The following is a 17,766-nucleotide window of genomic DNA, read 5'->3' on the forward strand; positions in this document are numbered from 1 at the left end:
AATACACATTGGCCTAAAATGAGGAAAAAATTTGCTTTTTAAAAAAAAAATAATAATTGGGGCTATTTATTATAGCAAAAAGTACAAAATAATGTGTTTTTTTTCAAACTTTTTGCTCTTTTTTGTTTATAGCACAAAAAATAAAAACCACAGAGATTATCAAATACCACCAAAAGAAAGTGTGGGAAAAAATGGACGTTTTGTTTGGGTACAACATCACACGACCACACAATTGTCAGTAAAGCCACGCAGTGCAGAATCTCAAAAAATGGCCTGGTCATTGAGCTGCCAATTCTTCCGGGGCTGAAGTGGTTAAAGTGGACCAATCTTCAGATATATTTTTCCATAGTAGCTGCATGCATGTTAAGTAATGTGAAAGGGTAACACTTCCACATATTTATCACCTCTTCAAAAGATCACAGTACGCTCCCTGACAATGCTTTCATCTACTTTTCTTTCCAGAAGGACAGAGCCATCTTTGTTCAGACTTCATCCAGGGTCAACATCTACTTCCTATGCTGAGATATAGGCTCAAAAGTGACACAATCATGTAAATCCTGGTTTCTGTACATTTGGTCTTCACTAATATCTGACATAGATCAGCTCCTGCTGACCAGCCGCACGCCTTCATTATACTGCGGCAGGTCGGCACAATCCCGTGAACCGTAGTAGCTATACATCGTGATTACCACGTGATTTGCAACAAAGTTAAAATGTTGCTGTCTGATTTCAGGGAGAGAGAAGACAGATGACTTTTTTCCTGCCGGTGTTTCATTAGATTTGGCGATCCGTCAGAATGCGTAATGGAAATTACGGTTCGCCACCACCATCTTGCTACACCCCACACTCGCCCACAGTAAGGATACAATGAGAAGGGGGAAAGCGGACATCTTGTTACACCCACCAGAGTTCTACCATTCTACACTTGTTTTTAACTATAAACGGTGTTTATATAGTGAAATACAGTACTTAGAACACCGTCTGACAGTTTAGATGTTGAATTTTTAAAGCAGCGAACTTCTGTCAGATTAGCAAACCTGTGAGATTCAGCAGGCTTGCCGCTGCTTTTAAAATTCAACATCTAAACAGTCAAACAGAGTTCTAAGTACTGTATTTCACTATATAACCTCAGTTTACAGTTAAAAATAAGTGTAAAATGTAAAACTACAGTGGGTGTAACAAGATGTCTGCTTGCCCCCTTCCCACTCTATCCTTACTGTGGGTGAGTGTGGGGTGTAGCAAGATGGCGGCGACATAACGTCACTTTCGTTACACATTCTGACGGGTCGCCAAATCTGATGAAACACCTGCAGCAGACTGATGAGATCATCTCAGTTTAGGCAAAGTCTCTTGGACTGAAGCTCAGGGGCTGGGGTTTATTGATAAAATGTTGAATAATGATGCCCCCCCCCTGGAGCTTGCATCATTGGACTTAAGTGACAGCAGCGGGGGCCAATGGCTGCGCTGCTATCAATCTATCCAAAAAACTGCCAAGAGCCCTGGGCAGAGAGACAGCGTGTCCCCGTGGGTCAAGTTTGAAGGGTCAGGTAAGTACAATGGGCTGGGGGGTGGGTGGTCACTGCAAGGTGTTTTTTCACCTTAATGCAAAGGATGCATTAAAGTGAAAAAAAAACACGAATCTTTACAACCCCTTTAAGAACACGGGGACATGACCCCAACCTCCTGGAAGGAAGTTCAAAACTAAATTTTGAAAGTATTATTTTACTGAAAGGGTAGTTGATGCTTGGAATAAACTACCACCAGAGGTAGTGAGACAGTCAATGTCAAACATGCCTGGAATGAACATAGCTCTATAGTCAGACAACAAAGTTAAAGAGGAGTCACTACAAATTCTGCAGCTGCTGACTTTTAATAATCGGACACTTACCTGTCCCAGGGTCCAGCGATGCGGGGGAGCGAAGCTCCGCTCGGCGGCGCCAGCATTGCACCTGTGAGCACACGTCTGTGGCTTCTGTGAATGGCGGCGCCGTGAGTGGCCGCGCAGTCATCTGGGACCAGTCACGTGTCCCAGGTGACTGACAGGAGGGAGGGGGCAGAGCCGAGCCCTTCCTGCGCCGAGGGGAAGTGATATCACCAGCCCAGGCACTGAAGGAGGCAGACTACGAGGGACCCCCTAGCAACAGGCATTTAGAGGTGAGTTAAAAAAAAAAATCGAATGTTTTTATTTCATTTTATTTTTTTTAGGAATTTTAATCATTTTTTATTTTTTGTGGAACACCACTTTAATGGAAAAAAAAAATCAATAACCCCCCGAAAAAAACGAAACAATGGGCAGACTTGATGAACTACTCAGTTTTTCTCTGCCGTCACTTTTGTATGTTTCTGCACCCAGACATCATGTACTTAAATTTATATATATATATATATATATATATATATATATATATCTCAATACCAGCTAATTTTATCAGTTAATTTTTTTAGTAAGAATTTTTCCCAACAATAAAAAAAACCCCAACACAGAGTACATAATAAAATCACATAACTTCAATATTTAAATCCTTCTATAATATCATAAAACCACCATAATAAATGATCTGTAACAACACAACAACACAACACAGAGTGCAGCTAGTGAGTGTAGGCAGACTCAGACACATCCCATTCAGAGAAGTGAAGTCAGCTCCTAGGAGAATTCCCACAGCAGGGAGGGGTGCACATGCGCTCTGCCAGGCTGCTGGTCCCCTGTACTGCCGCTTACTGAACACTAGGGGGAGCTCGCTAGCACCGTTTGCTGCATCTTCAGCATAGCATTACATCACCGTATCCAGCTCAGCCATCCAGCCCAGCATCTCCTCTATACTGGACCCCAACCTGCTGCTGCTGCTCGCCCACCAGCACCCCTGAGCATGGCAGAGAGCGAAGCAGAGACCCCCAGCACCCCAGTGGAGTTTGAAAGCAAATACTTTGAGTACAATGGAGTCAGGTTGCCCCCATTCTGCAGGGGGAAGATGGAGGAAATTGCTGACTATCCAGTAAGGAAAAATGACATTTGGATTGTCACCTACCCCAAATCAGGTAAGTGCAGATAAGAGCATGATTGGTATGTGTTCTGTGGGGCACAGAGTGATCTGCCTGCCATGAATGCACCAGTCCTGTCTTGGTGTCTGTCTGCAGGATTTGCTTCTTGGAAACTTTAATTGCCTGGGATGTAATGAGATGTGATGTCATGTATAATGAGGGTGCAGAGGGGGCACCATAACCAGCGGGCACTGACAGAAGGGCACATCCTATGCAATCAGTAGTCCTCTCCCCCAAACAGGGACATCTTGGGCTTGCCATCCTGTGCACTGTAGGCAGTATATTAGAATTAACCCTTACAAGTCTTCAGGAGGTGGATGAGTCAGAGCTCAGTATGATGTCATTGTTTTCTCTCTCCCTCTTGTATCCCTAATATCTATTTCTGCATGTTCAGAATCCTATAGACCAGGGGTAGGGAACCTCCGCTCTCCAGCTGTTTTGAAACCAATAGGATTCTTTCTGTCTTTTAAATGCATTTTTTTTTTGGATGATGACATCAATATATCATACTTGAATCAGTATTCATCTGTTTTCTGCAATTACCAAATATTTAAGAATTATGCAGAATTCCCCGAATTGGCTTTCTTGACAGTATAGCGGATTTGCGCCTGCAATTCCTGGTGTGATATTAGCCGTGATTCACAAATTTGCCATTATTGGGCTTCCTTGGTTTGGCATACATGGACTTTTTTCTGACGTGCGTTTGTATAATTTTGAATTTTAAATTGGATCATATAGGGCGGTGTTTAAGTTTAGGCTAGGTTCAGACCTTTTGCGTTTCAGAAGCCCACACAAAAATCAAGCACTTTCCCGACGTGCAGGGAAACGCACTTCCCTGTACCAGACGTGCCATGGTGCCATTGATAGTAATGGCACCCCCATACATCTGCAAACACATTTTTTAGTGCGCACCAAACTGCGTTTTTGGAAAAGAGTCAGGGACGTCTTTTCTGCGTTTCTCACGCGTAGGGCCGCACATTGAAATGAATGGACTAAGATACATGTAGCGTGCAGTAACGCATGAAAAACACGTGGAAACACACCCGTGCTTGGTCCCCCCTATAGTAGTGAACCAAGCCTAACTGTTGCTTTTGGTATATCACGTTGCATTTCTTTGTATTTTTGCAAATGTTGCATGTCCTATTTTGCTGCATTATCACAGCTTTTATTATTCTGTGAAGGTCAGTGGGAACGCAGGGGCAACGCATTTCAAATGCCAGCCCCCCGAGCTGTGTGTTGTTTCTGAGGCTGGCATCCATGCATGCTCATCCATAAGGTTATTGAGATTTTTTAGGAAAAGCAGAGGAAAAATGCATCCTATTGGTGATCAGATAAACATATTAAAGGGGTTTAACATGTTTTGTCAGTTTACTTTTTATGGATTGTTGTTTTGGGAGCTCTGGGCATTTAACTAGCGGTAGAATCAAAGTATTTTTTTTTTATTTAAAGCTGAACTCCAGGTACATATAAATGACCATGTAATCATTAATACAACATTAAATATATTTTCTAAATGTAAGCAGGGTAAGTACCTAAAAGGACCAGGTATCAGCCTATCACAAGTCCCTGTACAGCAGACCAGGAGTGTAAGAGGAGAAGTACAAGGAGCCAATAGGTTCATGTACTGACAAGAAGCATGCTGATAGGAGGAGAAAGAGAGATCAGCTCATCACTGTACTGCTTCTCCTTTCACTGTCCAGTCACAGTAATGCCGCGTACACACGACCAGACTTTTCGACTGACTTGTTCTACTGGACAATCCACCGGAGCTGAGGTCTGCCAGACTTTTCACACACACGGTCACTCCAAAAGTCCGATGGATTTGAACGTGATGACGTAGAATAAAGAAGTTCATAGCCAGTAGCCAATAGCTGCCCTAGCATCGGTTTTAGTCCGTTGGACTAGCACACAGATGACCGGATTTTTGGACCGGACTCGAGTGCGTCGGAAAGGTTTGAAGCAAGTTTTATTTCTAGGTCTGCTGGACTTTTGGGAAGAAAAACACGAATGAATTGCCAGACGGATTCCAGTCTGCCGGACCAAGTCTGTCGAAAAGTCCAGTCGTGTGTACGCGCCATTAGGGGCAGGTTTAGGATGACCGGGGCTCAGAGGAAGTTGGTTGGACTATGCTGGCCATCAGACTGAGGACATCTTGTAGTGGAAAATAAATACTGATGAGGGAGAGCTTTGGATTGAAAGCAAATATAGCAACAAATATTGTTTTTTTTATTTTTTTTTATTTTATATTCAATTGGGTTGTTCATTTTTATTTTGTAATTTTTTGCTGGAGTTGTGCCTCAAATCATTTGCTTAGAAGTAGCATCATCAAAACAGCCATTGCTGCAGTTTTTTTTAAGTTTTTTTTTCCAATTATCTATTTCATAGGGGTAGTGCAAGTAGCATCTAGTGTGCATGTAAGAGGATGCTTAACAAAATATAAGCACTGAGCTGCTGGGATTCATTGGTGGTGGTGGTCAGCCTTTGGTAAGAGAATAGGGGGAGAGCTGGAAGAAAATAGCCATTTATTCAAGATTATCACTGGCTGAGCCTAAAGCCTCGTACATGCTACTAGCTTTTTTTTTTTTTGTTAAACCCAGTGGGTTGAATGAAAAAAAAACTGACAGCTCAGGTTGGAGCCACTGTACTAACAATCCGATATTGGTACAACGATCTCCCCTGCTGAGCTATCGTGTTCTTACAGGGGGACCGCCCCCGCCTGAACACTCCGGTCAGAGCTATTGGCTGAAAGCACTGATCAAGAGATGGTCGGCAGACCTTTTTCAGTCATGAGCCTTCTGCAGAATATAAAAACAGTTTGCTGCGCTTAGGGTTGATCAAATTCGAGTAAACATGCAGAACACACAAAAAATGTATAAAGTCCCATTAGGTGATGAAACAAAATGCTTGTGCTTAGATTGGCATCTCCTGTGCAATGGTGTTCAGACTGGGTGCCCCACATAGATGTACACTCACCCTAGTCTAAGAGACCATATCGCTAGTATGGCATGTGGGGAAACCCCTAGGGAGCCTGTTGAAATGACGTCTCATGCATGAATGTACCTCATAAGTATGGATGGAAATGACAAAGGAAAACCTTCATTGCCCAGTGCCGTAAAACCGGGCTTATTATATACACAAATGAAAATAATTCACTCAGATTTAAAAGTGTGGTATAGTCCTGGCACCCGGCGTGCGTAGCAGGTGATCATTAAGGGTAAGCGGTCCTGATAAGAAAAGCCGCCGTTTGCAGCATTCGGCTTGATTCCCGGGTAGTTTTGTATGGGCAGAAGTAACACGATGATGCGGTGTAACAGACGACGTTTCGGCCTATCACAAAGTCTTCATCAGGAAGTGGTCCTTCTACAGAAGCCAGCTGATCGCCCGGCTTGTGTCGGACTGGCTGCCATTCACACGGGCCAAATGTCTTTCGTTTCGATTGAACCGACAGATGCCGCCCGACATTCAGCCCATTTGTACTAGGCTTAAATGTACTTTCTTAAAATTTTGGATAGCATAGGAAATGATTAGAGCCCCATCAGGATTTTATTGTTATTTATCGTAGTATTCCTGTTAAACAGATTCACTTGTTCTGGTCTCCATTGTCTTCAAGACAGAGATAAGGGGAGAGTAAATCTTCCAAAGTGGACACCTGTTCTAGTGAATATTGCCCCTTACCCACTGTTGCATCTTCAGGGGGGTAACTAGACCCTACTAACAGTTTTGGCTATACCTACACTTTGTGGCCAGAGTCATTGCACAGACCATATTCTGCTCCTTGCCAGTTAGTTAATTGATCAAATAACTGGCAGCTTGTTGATAAATGATGCCATAAAGTCCCTTGATTTTTGCTTGCCACTTCTCACAGCCACAGTTCCAGCGACGCCAGCATCAAATTCCAAATATAACAGTCCTGGTCATATTGATGTTGGAGATGGGATGTTCTCCTGCAAAGGGTATGTAGAGGAGAAGAAGAAATGTCTATTTATCCATGGAGTTGTAGTCTGCTGTTCTGGAGCATTTTTGCAGAGAGTTCAAAAACGGACTCAATAGGCTTTGAAGATAGGTGCTATCACTAGCCATAAATATTGACCCATATAGCTGTATTGTGCTGCTGGCTATAAAGTGAAAAGTACAGGGCCCACTCCCTATTACTGGCAATGTGGGGCTAGATAGTAGCAGTTAGTCACATTCAGCTGGACTTGTTCAGTAATGTTAAAGATATTTTACTGCTCATCCAAGCCACTTCCTCAGTTCTAATGAGTCTGTATAGCCCATTGCATTAGGATGTGCTCCCCAAGTTCAAACACACATGCCATTCTCTGGAGCCTCAGCTGCACTGTACAGTAAATGAATGGGAAGTGATCTCTACTGAACGGCTTCCTATTCATTCACAAACCGAAGCATAGTAAACAGTTTACTCTGCTTCAATTATGAACAAACACAGTGAGTGAGTGTGTTCACTGTGTCCATTTAGAAAAGGAAGATGCTGGTACATTACATATTTACTAGCCCTTTCCACTACTCTCCATCCTTAAACATCCCCGGCAGGAGTGGGGGGGATAGGAGAGGAGGAAAGCCAGCAGCACTGCGGGGCAGAGGGGCTAACACAGGGGCAGCCCGGACAATACAGGGAATCGGTACTGTGCGTAGTGATTAGGGTGTGCCCAAGCATCCCCTGTGCACACCTATGCTGGAGAAAATATCCCAGCATTTATAGCCACACAGATTACTCCGTATATGCTCCTGACACTTATTAGAGCCAAGGAAGCCACTTGGAGGAGCAGTGAAACGTTCATACAGAACAAGTCCAGTTAAACTACTGTGACCAACTACTACTAGCTATACCATGATTTGGATAACTAATGCCACGTACACACGATCGGAATTCTCGTTGGAAAAAGCTCTGATGGTTTTCCCAATGAAATTCCGACGGAATTCGGCTCAAGCTGTCTTGCCTATACACGGTCACACCAAATTCCAATTGTTTATAACGCAGTGACATACAATACGTACGACGGGACTAGGAAAAGGAAGTTCAATAGCCAGTAGCCAATAGCTTCTGTCTCGTAGTTGAATCTGAGCATGCATGATTTTTGGCATGTTGGAATTGCATACACACAATCAGAATTTCCGATAGAAAGTTTTTCCGTCTGGAAAATTGAGAACATGCTATCAATTTTTGGCTGGTGGAAATTTGGACAGCTAAATTCCGATGGATCATACACACGGTCGCATTTTCCGATGAAAAGCTCTCATCGGTCTTTTTCTGGCCGGAATTTCGATCGTGTGTACGTGGCATTAGAACCTTCACAGACATATATGAGTATTTCATAAATTGAAGTGGCTCAGTTGGCCCTAATTGCGTCTGAGCGTAGGTGATATGTTTATTAAAGCATTTAAAAGAGCATGAATTGACTTAGTATGTGAAAGCTTGGCCATGTGAGGGGCTTAGTGGTAGACAATGGGTTACATTTCTGTTTCCTGCTCTGACCCTGTGGGATTTGTATGAGAGACAAGGAGAGGAGGTATAGTGTTGCAGTGGCTTAGGAGAAATAATGATCATGCCTGGTATAGGAACAATTGTGTTCTTGCTGTTATTTCTTTCACCCACCCCTCCCTCTTTACCATCACTGTGACAAAATATTGGTCTTTTGTTAAGAGCAATGGGTAATGTGGGTGACAGAAGTAGATGATGATGATAAACTTTCAGGTGATGTAGAGTCAAAGAAAAGTGCATGGCTCCAACCCTCCAAGAGCTCCTCTCATTGCCTGGTATTGGGTCATGGCTTGGAGTCCGTCACTCCACATATAACAGCATAATCCAAAAGAAAAGCAGCACACTGATGTCCTTACATGCAATATTTTATTCAGCTAACAAGCTTCAGCATATGGTTCCTCATCCAGAACCAATTTTATTACATATTTCACCCAATGTGGTTAATCATAGAAGATAGAGGGTCCATCAAACGTTTTGACAGTGAGGATATCATCAGTGTGTGGCTTTTCCTTTGGAGTATGGTGATGAAGTTTGGGATTTGGAGAAAGAAAAGGGAAATATTATATTAGTATTTTTGGACAAAGGAACTTGCTATGACATTTTACAGTATATTCTGTATGAGCGCTGAGATTGCCAAATGTATGCGTGAACAGCTATGGATTAGTTCTGCTTACACATGTTGCTCATAGTAATAGGTAATAGGAAAATTTCTAGGCTAGAGATGTCACAACTGTGCCATACATAGGTGCCACGACTGTTCAACAGCCTGCCCTGACCTGGCTTTAGAGTGGTGGAGCTCTTGGATTAACCAACTGTCTAGATTTTTCTTGCACAATTGAACCAAGCCCTGATGAATGGAGATTTATGTATAGGTCCTGAAATGCATTGGATGTCAACTCTTAATAGGCCTTTTTTTATTCCAATCATTATTTACATACTGTGAATGCAGAAGATTAAATCAAACAAAACACAAAGGGGAGGCCCATTTAGTAATGTATGTCATTGACATTCACAAGACTGTACAGGAGAGCATACAATACAGTGGTGTGAAAAAGTGTTTGCCCCCTTCCTCATTTCCTGTTCCTTTGCATGTTTGTCACACTTAAGTGTTTCGGAACATCAAACCAATTTAAACAATAGTCAAGGACAACACAAGTAAACACAAAATGCAATTTGTAAATGAAGGTGTTTATTATTAAAGGTGAAAAAAAATCCAAACCATCATGGCCCTGTGTGAAAAAGTGATTGCCCCCCTTGTTAAAACATACTATAACTGTGGTTGTCCACACCTGAGTTCAATTTCTCTAGCCACACCCAGGCCTGATTATTGCCACACCTGTTCACAATCAAGGCATCACTTAAATAGGAGCTGCTTGACACAGTAAGGTCCACCAGAAGATCCTTAAAAGCTACACATCATGCCGAGACCCAAAGAAATTCAGGAACAATTGAGAAAGAAAGTAATTGAGATCTATCAGTCTGGAAAGGGTTATAAAGCCATTTCCAAAGCTTTGGGAATCCAGCGAACCACAGTGAGAGCCATTATCCACAAATGGCGAAGACATGGACCAGTGGTGAACCTTCCCAGGAGTGGCCGGCGGCCCAAAATTACCCCAAGAACTCATCCAAGAGGTCACAAAAGACCCCACAACAACGTCCAAGGAACTGCAGGCCTCACTTGCCTCAGTTAAGGTCAGCGTTCATGCCTCCACCATCAGGAAAAGACTGGGCAAAAATGGCCTGCATGGCAGAGTTCCAAGGAGAAAACCACTGCTGAGCAAAAAGAACATCAAAGCTCGTCTCAATTTCTCCACAACACATCTTGATGATCCCCAAGACTTTTGGGACAACATTCTGTGGACCGATGAGACAAAAGTGGAACTCTTTGGAAGGTGTGTGTCCAAGTATATCTGGCGTAGAAGGAACACTGCATTTCATAAAAAGAACATTATACCAACAGTAAAATATGGTGGTGGTAGTGTGATGGTCTGGGGCTGTTTTGCTGCTTCAGGACCTGGAAGACTTGCCGTGATAAAAGGAACTATGAATTCTGCTGTCTACCAAGAGATCCTGAAGGAGAATGTCCGACCATCTGTTCGTGTACTCAAGCTGAAACGAACTTGGGTTCTGCAGCAGGACAATGATCCTAAACACACCAGCAAGTCCACCACCGAATGGCTGAAGAAAAACAAAATGAAGACTTTGGAGTGGCCTAGCCAAAGTCCTGACCTGAATCCTATTGAGATGTTGTGGTATGACCTTAAAAAGGCCGTTCATGCTCGAAAACCCTCTAATGTAACTGAATTAGGACAATTCTGCAAAGATGAGTGGGCCAAAATTCCTCCAGGACGCTGTAAAAGCCTCATTGCACGTTATCGCAAACGCTTGGTTGCAGTTGTTGCTGCTAAGGGTGGCCCAACCAGTTATTAGGTTTAGGGGGCAATCACTTTTTCACACAGGGCCATGATGGTTTGGATTTTTTTTCACCTTTAATAATAAACACCTTCATTTACAAATTGCATTTTGTGTTTACTTGTGTTGTCCTTGACTATTGTTTAAATTGGTTTGATGTTCCGAAACACTTAAGTGTGACAAACATGCAAAGGAACAGGAAATGAGGAAGGGGGCAAACACTTTTTCACACCACTGTATATACTATATACCAGTTGAATTCTTACTGGTGTGCTATGGATGTGCAGGTAGCATCAACAAAAGCAATACCTGTTAAAGTAGAGGGCCACCCAAAAAAAATAAAATGCATTAATAATCCGAAACCGCTATTGCTAGGTAGTCTTCCTAATCTGCCTCTTCCTATTCCGCGGTGCTTCCTCCTCTTCAGTGAGCGGCCCCATTGTCTTCTGGGACATGTGTGTGTCCCAGAAAACAGCGGCCATTCACAAAGCACCTCGTGACTCATGCATGAGCAGTAGGAAACGGGCAGTGAAGCCACAAGGCTCCACTGCTTGTTTCCCTTCATTAAGATGGAGGCGCCAGCAGCCGATCCGATGGATGGATTGGCCTCAGGATGGCCGACATTGCGGGATCGCTGGATAGGTAAGTGTCCTTATTAAAAGTCAGCAGCTACTGGGGGCGTGGCCTGACCTTGCATGGAGTAGGACGCGTGTCTCCGGAGCTCCGCCGAGGAATCCTGTCTCCCACGCTGATCCTGTGACACCACAGCACCGATAATCACCTGAACACGTCTGGCAGGCGTCCCTTCATTCCGGCGCATATGTCTCCCTCGAAATCCCAACGATCGGCGGCGGCGCGGTTGTCACAATACCGCAGACATGTGAGTGAGGAGGGGGAGGAAAATGGCGGCGCGGAGGAGCCGGGAGGGCCGCGTGTGGCGGGAGACACGGACAGGCTTCTTGAAGCCATTACATTATGCCGCACGTCCCTTACATCCCAAATTGAGGAAGTGCAAATGGACATATCTTTATTGAGGCAGGACTTTCAGAAACTGCGTGACCGGGTAAGGGACACTGAGACCCGTATTAGCAATGTGGAAGACGCTCTCCCACCACTGCAAAATGATGCTGACCACATGCAGAAGCAAATAGACCTCCTGATTGCTAAACAGGACGAAATGGAAAATCGCATACGCAGATGCAACATCCGATTGATTGGTCTTCCGCAGGGGGCTGAAGGTAAGGACCCCACAACTTTTCTGGAACAATTGCTGATAAGTACCTATGGCCTAGAGTCTTTTTCCCCCATGCTGGCGGTTGAACGCGCGCATCGTATGCCTGCTAGGCCTCCACCTCAGGGTGCACCTCCACGCACCTTTATTGCAAAACTCCTGAACTATAAGGACAGAGATGCTGCTCTCCGCATGGCCCGGGAAAAGGGTAATATCCCTGTGGGCAATACTAAAGTTGCAATCTTTCCTGATTTTTCCGCGGACGTCCAGAAACGCCGACAGAGTTTCATGGAGGCCAAAAGATTACTACGTGCACAGCAAGTGAAATACTCTATGCTATTCCCAGCACGCCTCAGGGTGGAGGCAGGAGACCGGGCGCTCTTCTTTGAACAACCCAGAGAGGTCATAGCATGGCTGGAACGCAGAGTGCCTCAAGATGGAGCTGCCTGAGACCCTTGGGGACGTGTGAGCTAACACTTTTTTTTGTTTCTCCCCTGGTGTCCTGGAACTGTGGCAGGTTGCCTGATCTCTCTTTGCTGCTCTATTATCGCTGGGGTGCTTGCATCTGAGACGTATGTTACCTTTATGCCCTTTCTACTTTGAGATCTGCTGAACTTTCCGATTCTGGGACATTTGCGCCTGCTGATGGTGTCAACGTTTATGGATAAACTTTTTCCCTTTTTTCTTAGTGTCCCTGTTGAGGGACCTTTTCTGCAATGCATACCTGTTTGTTTTGTTTCAACAATTTTGGTTTTCCTTTTTTTCTTTCTTCTTTTTTCTCCCGGAGCAAGGGGAGACATGTTCGACCTACGGTCTAATTGCACGGTGCAGCAGAAAACTGCTCCATTGTCTGCTGGGACTTCTTCTTGTTATGAGGGAGCTGGTCACTGGGACTGGACAGCAACTGACACTTTTGCCTATTTACCCGGGTCACCACTGTGTGCTGTTATACAGGGGGCTCTGCTTTGCCTTGCCCTCTGGTACCGGTGGCCGCGACCCTCTTTCAGACTTATTGTTCTAAATTTTCTTATTGATTTAATGAAACTGGTTTTCCCAGCCAGACATGTTTGGTTTTTCAGGGAATATGCCCACACAAGTTGGGGTTGGTGCAGGGTAGGGTGGGGGGAGGGGGTGGTTTGGTTAGGGTTTCCATGCAGAAGATTACTATAAATAAGTTGAAGTATGTATCTGGACTAAGTGTTGCTTTTACTAAATGTTTTTTACCATTACTGCCTATGCAGCCCCTGTTTGGGCTTGATCAAGCACAACTGTATTGGGGTGCGTATATAGGAGGGCTGTTAGGGGGTAAGCCGACTGCACTTATTACTTTATATGACTCTATATGGCATCTATACGGTTTCTTACCTGGAACGTGAGGGGCCTGCGTGATAAAATTAAGCGCGCGGCAGCCTTCACGTTCCTCAAAAAGCAAAGGGCGGAAGTGATGGTGTTAGTTGAGACGCATGTGGAGGGTGGACTGCAGATGGCCCTTAAACGCCCTTGGATTGGGTGGGCATTTCATTCCACCTACACGTCTCATTCGAGGGGGGTTTCGGTACTTGTAGCTAAGTCTGTCCAATTTGAACTTTGCAAAATTCTTACTGACCCACAGGGCAGGTTTGTTTTTCTACATGCTAAATTGTATGGGGAACCCTACCTTATTATGGCCTTTTATATCCCCCCTCCATTTACCATGACGTTGGTTGTTGAGGGACTGTCTTTTATGTCCAGACATCCGGCGGTTCCTGTTATCTGGCTGGGGGATTTCAACACTACGCTTAACCCTTCCCTGGATAGGCTCAAACCCCCCGAGTTGATGATGGGGCAAGCTGGGACCACTAGGTTGTCCAGGCTTATAACCACCATTCACCTTGTGGACACTTGGAGACACAAATTCCCTCAAAAGAAGGAGTATTCATGCTTCTCACCCACACATGGTTCTCTCTCCCGTATTGACTTTATACTAATATCTAAACAACTCACTCCCAGACTCAGGGAAGTATTGTTCTGCCCCAGACTACTTTCGGACCACAGCCCCTACTCTGTAGTGCTTGACGTACCCCTGGGTAGGCCTCCGCGGGCGTGTCGGCTAAATCCGTTCTGGCTGACATTATTACCCGAAGATGACACTATTGAGGCGGAGTGGATAAAATTTTTTGAGGATAATGACCACACGGCCTCAGTTCCAGCAGTGTGGGATACATTTAAATTACACGCTCGATCGGTGCTGACTGCCCATATTAATAGGCTCAAAGCTGACTCGGCTACTGTCATTATTGAGGCTGAGGCAGATTTGAGCTCCATGGAACGCACCTACATAGATGACCCGTCTACGGCAAACGCTGATGCACTTAGACTACAGTCGAGAGTGGTTTCCCAGCTGCACCAAGACAAGGCCCGACAGAAACTTTTTTTTACCAAACAAAAATATTTTGAATCCGGGGAAAGAGCTGGTAAGTTGCTAGCATATTTGGTGCACAGGGAAGACAGGCCCCCGGTTGTTATTTCTTTGCGGGGTCAGGGTGATACAATGATCACGGACCCCTCTGAGGTGACAGCTAGATTTCGGGACTTTTTTGCGGACTTATACACCACTACAGTCTCAGACGACACCACTCCGATCGACAGCTTTTTGGCTCAGGTTTCCCTCCCCCAAGTTACGGAGGAACAGGTGCAGGCTCTGGAGGCTCCCCTGACCACCGATGAAATAGTGGGTGCTATTGCGGAATTTGCAAAATCCAAGTCGCCGGGGTCAGATGGTCTTCCCATTGAATTTTATTCCCGTTACCAAGACGTGCTGGCGCCTAGGCTTCTCGCCCTCTACGGGAGTCTTTTTGATACACTGACATTGCCTCCGTCCATGAGGGAGGCAACGATAGTTTTGATTCCCAAACCTGGAAAAGATCCGGGTTTCCCGGAATCATACCGCCCAATCTCCCTATTGCAGGTAGATATTAAGATTTTAGCTAAAATACTCGCTACTAGATTGAACGGAGTGATCCTTAGCCTGATTCAGGCTGACCAGGCGGGCTTTATGCCGGGGCGGAATACGTCGTTCAATTTACGCAGGCTTTATATAAATCTACAGGCAACGCATGAGGCGGTGGGTGAGCGTGTGGTAGTGACACTTGACACGGCTAAGGCATTTGACTCAGTGGAATGGGAGTATTTGTGGAAGTGTCTAGCGGGATACGGCTTTGGCCCGAACTTTATCCGGTGGGTGAGGCTGTTGTATCATCACCCAATGGCTAAGGTGGTGGCGAATGGGTGGTCCTCCCGGGCGTTTGGCCTTAGTAGGGGTACCAGACAGGGGTGCCCACTGTCCCCGCTACTATATGCCTTGGCTGCTGAACCTTTAGCGGTGTCGATTCGTGCGGACCCTGAGATCAGGGGACTGACGATGGGTCGACTAACCGAAAAAATCAGTCAATACGCTGATGACACGCTGTTATACCTGGCAGACTCTGGCCCTTCCCTCGCAAAGGCCCTGCACATGATAGAGTGGTTTGGTAGCTTTTCCGGTCTTCGTATAAACTGGGAAAAATCCCAAATTTTACCTATTGACAGTTTTCCACAGTCAGAATCTCAGGCCAGTCTGCCTCTTCAGCGAGTTGGCACTATTAAGTATCTGGGTGTATATGTCTCTAGGAATCCAGCAGATTACATTGCGCTAAATGTAGAACCATTATTCTCCCTGGTGCGTACCAAGATTCAGGCCTGGTCTCACCTCCCCCTTGGGGTTTGGGGGCGCGTTAATCTGATTAAAATGGTCCTATTACCTAAAATACTGTATGTGTTGTGGCATGCCCCGGTATATTTGCCGCTGAAATATTTTAAATCCCTTGAAAGTCTCCTTAGGCCCTTTGTATGGGGGAACAATAGACACAAGCTTGCTTGGCAGGCTTTGAAAAGCCCGACTGATATGGGGGGCATGGCTCTTCCAGATCTAAATCACTACTATGTTGCCTCACAACTGTCTCAGCTTTTTCATGTAGACAAGACTGATAAACAACGTTTTCTTACCCTTCTCTGCCCTACTTGGGCACAAATTGCCGATGATCCGATAGCTGCTATCTCGACGGGGGCGGGGAGCTCTGTCGTGGGGTCAGGTAAACTCTCCATGCTTTTTCATTACAGAAGGATTTGGGATCTGGCATCCACTAAACTGAATGTTACATCACCAAATGACTATACCCCACTTTGGCATAACAAACAATTGCCGGAACTTCAAAAGATCCAGGGTGTTCAGTTATGGGTATCGAGGGGAATATACTACCTGCATCACCTGATTCACCATGGTACTATTAAAACGTTTCAGGCGCTGCAGGAGGAATTTGGTATTCCAAACACTATGCTATTTCAGTACCTACAGGTTCAGCATGCACTTAGAGCACAATTTCCGCAGTCATTGCCTCGGCCTGCTCCCAATCCTATTGTCGCCATAGTGAAGGATACTGATCCCAAAAAGCTTATCTCGTGCTTTTATGGTATGCTTACGGCCCCCGTCTCGGCGAGACTAGCGTATGCTCTGAAGTCCCGCTGGGAGGGTGATGTGGGTGAACTGACAGACGAGGAATGGGAGGAGGCTCTGGAGACGTGCAAGTTGGTGTCCCCTAGGCTCCAGGACAGGCTTTCTCAGATTTACATAGTGCATAAAGCATACCTCACCCCCCTCAGGACCGCCAAATATAATACGAATCAATCTGTGCTCTGCCCGATGTGTACTCTTGAGACTGGGACGTTCTTCCATCTTATCTGGTCTTGCCCCAAACTGCAGGAACTTTGGAAACAAGTAGTATCATTTCTACATGATGTTATGGGCTCGCCCTTGGCTCTCGACCCCGTATTAGATAAAATTACTAACACTTTCCTGCAGGAAACCTTGTTTTCTGTTCGAAAAGTGATAGCTAGACAGTGGATGAGGCCCCTTCCGCCCCGGGTTGAGGACTGGAAACGGGAAGTTCATTTTACGCTTCCATACAAAAAATTTTTATATAAAAATAGGGGTTGCCCAGCTAAATATCATAGAATATGGGATAGATGGCTGCAGGAGGCTGCCACGTGTGATGAGGGAATTTGATGTAATGTTACAGTAAATAACATGTCAATGTTAGGACTTTCCTTGGCTGTGATACATAATGGCTACTGTAATGGAGAAATGTCTCTTATCTACTGTTATGGTTATGACGCAACACCTTTTGAATGTTCGGTGTATGCCACTGTGATTGTAATCTCTGCAATAATGTTCAATAAACATTACCTGTTTAATGGAAAAAAAAAAGTCAGCAGCTACAGTGTTTGTAGCTGCTGACTTTAAAAAAAAAAGTACAGTTGCTGGGCGTGGGCAGAATAGGTTTCTCTGAAGAGAAGGGTTTTCAGGGATTGTAGGAGATAATTGGACAGATTGGGGTAAGGAGTTCCATAGGAGGGGAGAGGCTGGGGAAAAGTCCCAGAGGCAAGCATGGGAGGAGGTGATCAGGGATCTACAGAACAGCAGGTCATGGGAGGAATGAAGAGATCGATTAGGTTTGTATTTTTGAGACTAGGTAAGTGATTTAGCTGGAGGCCAGATTGTGGATGTCTT

The 17,766-nt window shown here is 45.0% G+C and overlaps 1 protein-coding gene across 1 annotated transcript in view; it reads left to right on the forward strand.

The window, feature by feature from the left end:
• Positions 1–2,756: 2,756 nt before the first annotated feature.
• The window catches only part of SULT4A1 (sulfotransferase family 4A member 1), a 57,702-nt gene continuing 42,692 nt past the window's right edge, over positions 2,757–17,766 (forward strand). Inside the window, exon 1 of the mRNA XM_077469389.1 lies at positions 2,757–3,039. Within this exon, the coding sequence (XP_077325515.1) occupies positions 2,871–3,039 (169 nt within the window). The 5' untranslated portion in view covers positions 2,757–2,870. The remainder of the gene's footprint in view (positions 3,040–17,766) is intronic.

This window comes from Lithobates pipiens, unplaced genomic scaffold (genome assembly GCF_037356315.1).
Source record: "Lithobates pipiens isolate NorthernLeopardFrog02 unplaced genomic scaffold, aLitPip1_a1.2 Scaffold_8, whole genome shotgun sequence".
Classification (NCBI taxonomy): domain Eukaryota; kingdom Metazoa; phylum Chordata; class Amphibia; order Anura; family Ranidae; genus Lithobates; species Lithobates pipiens.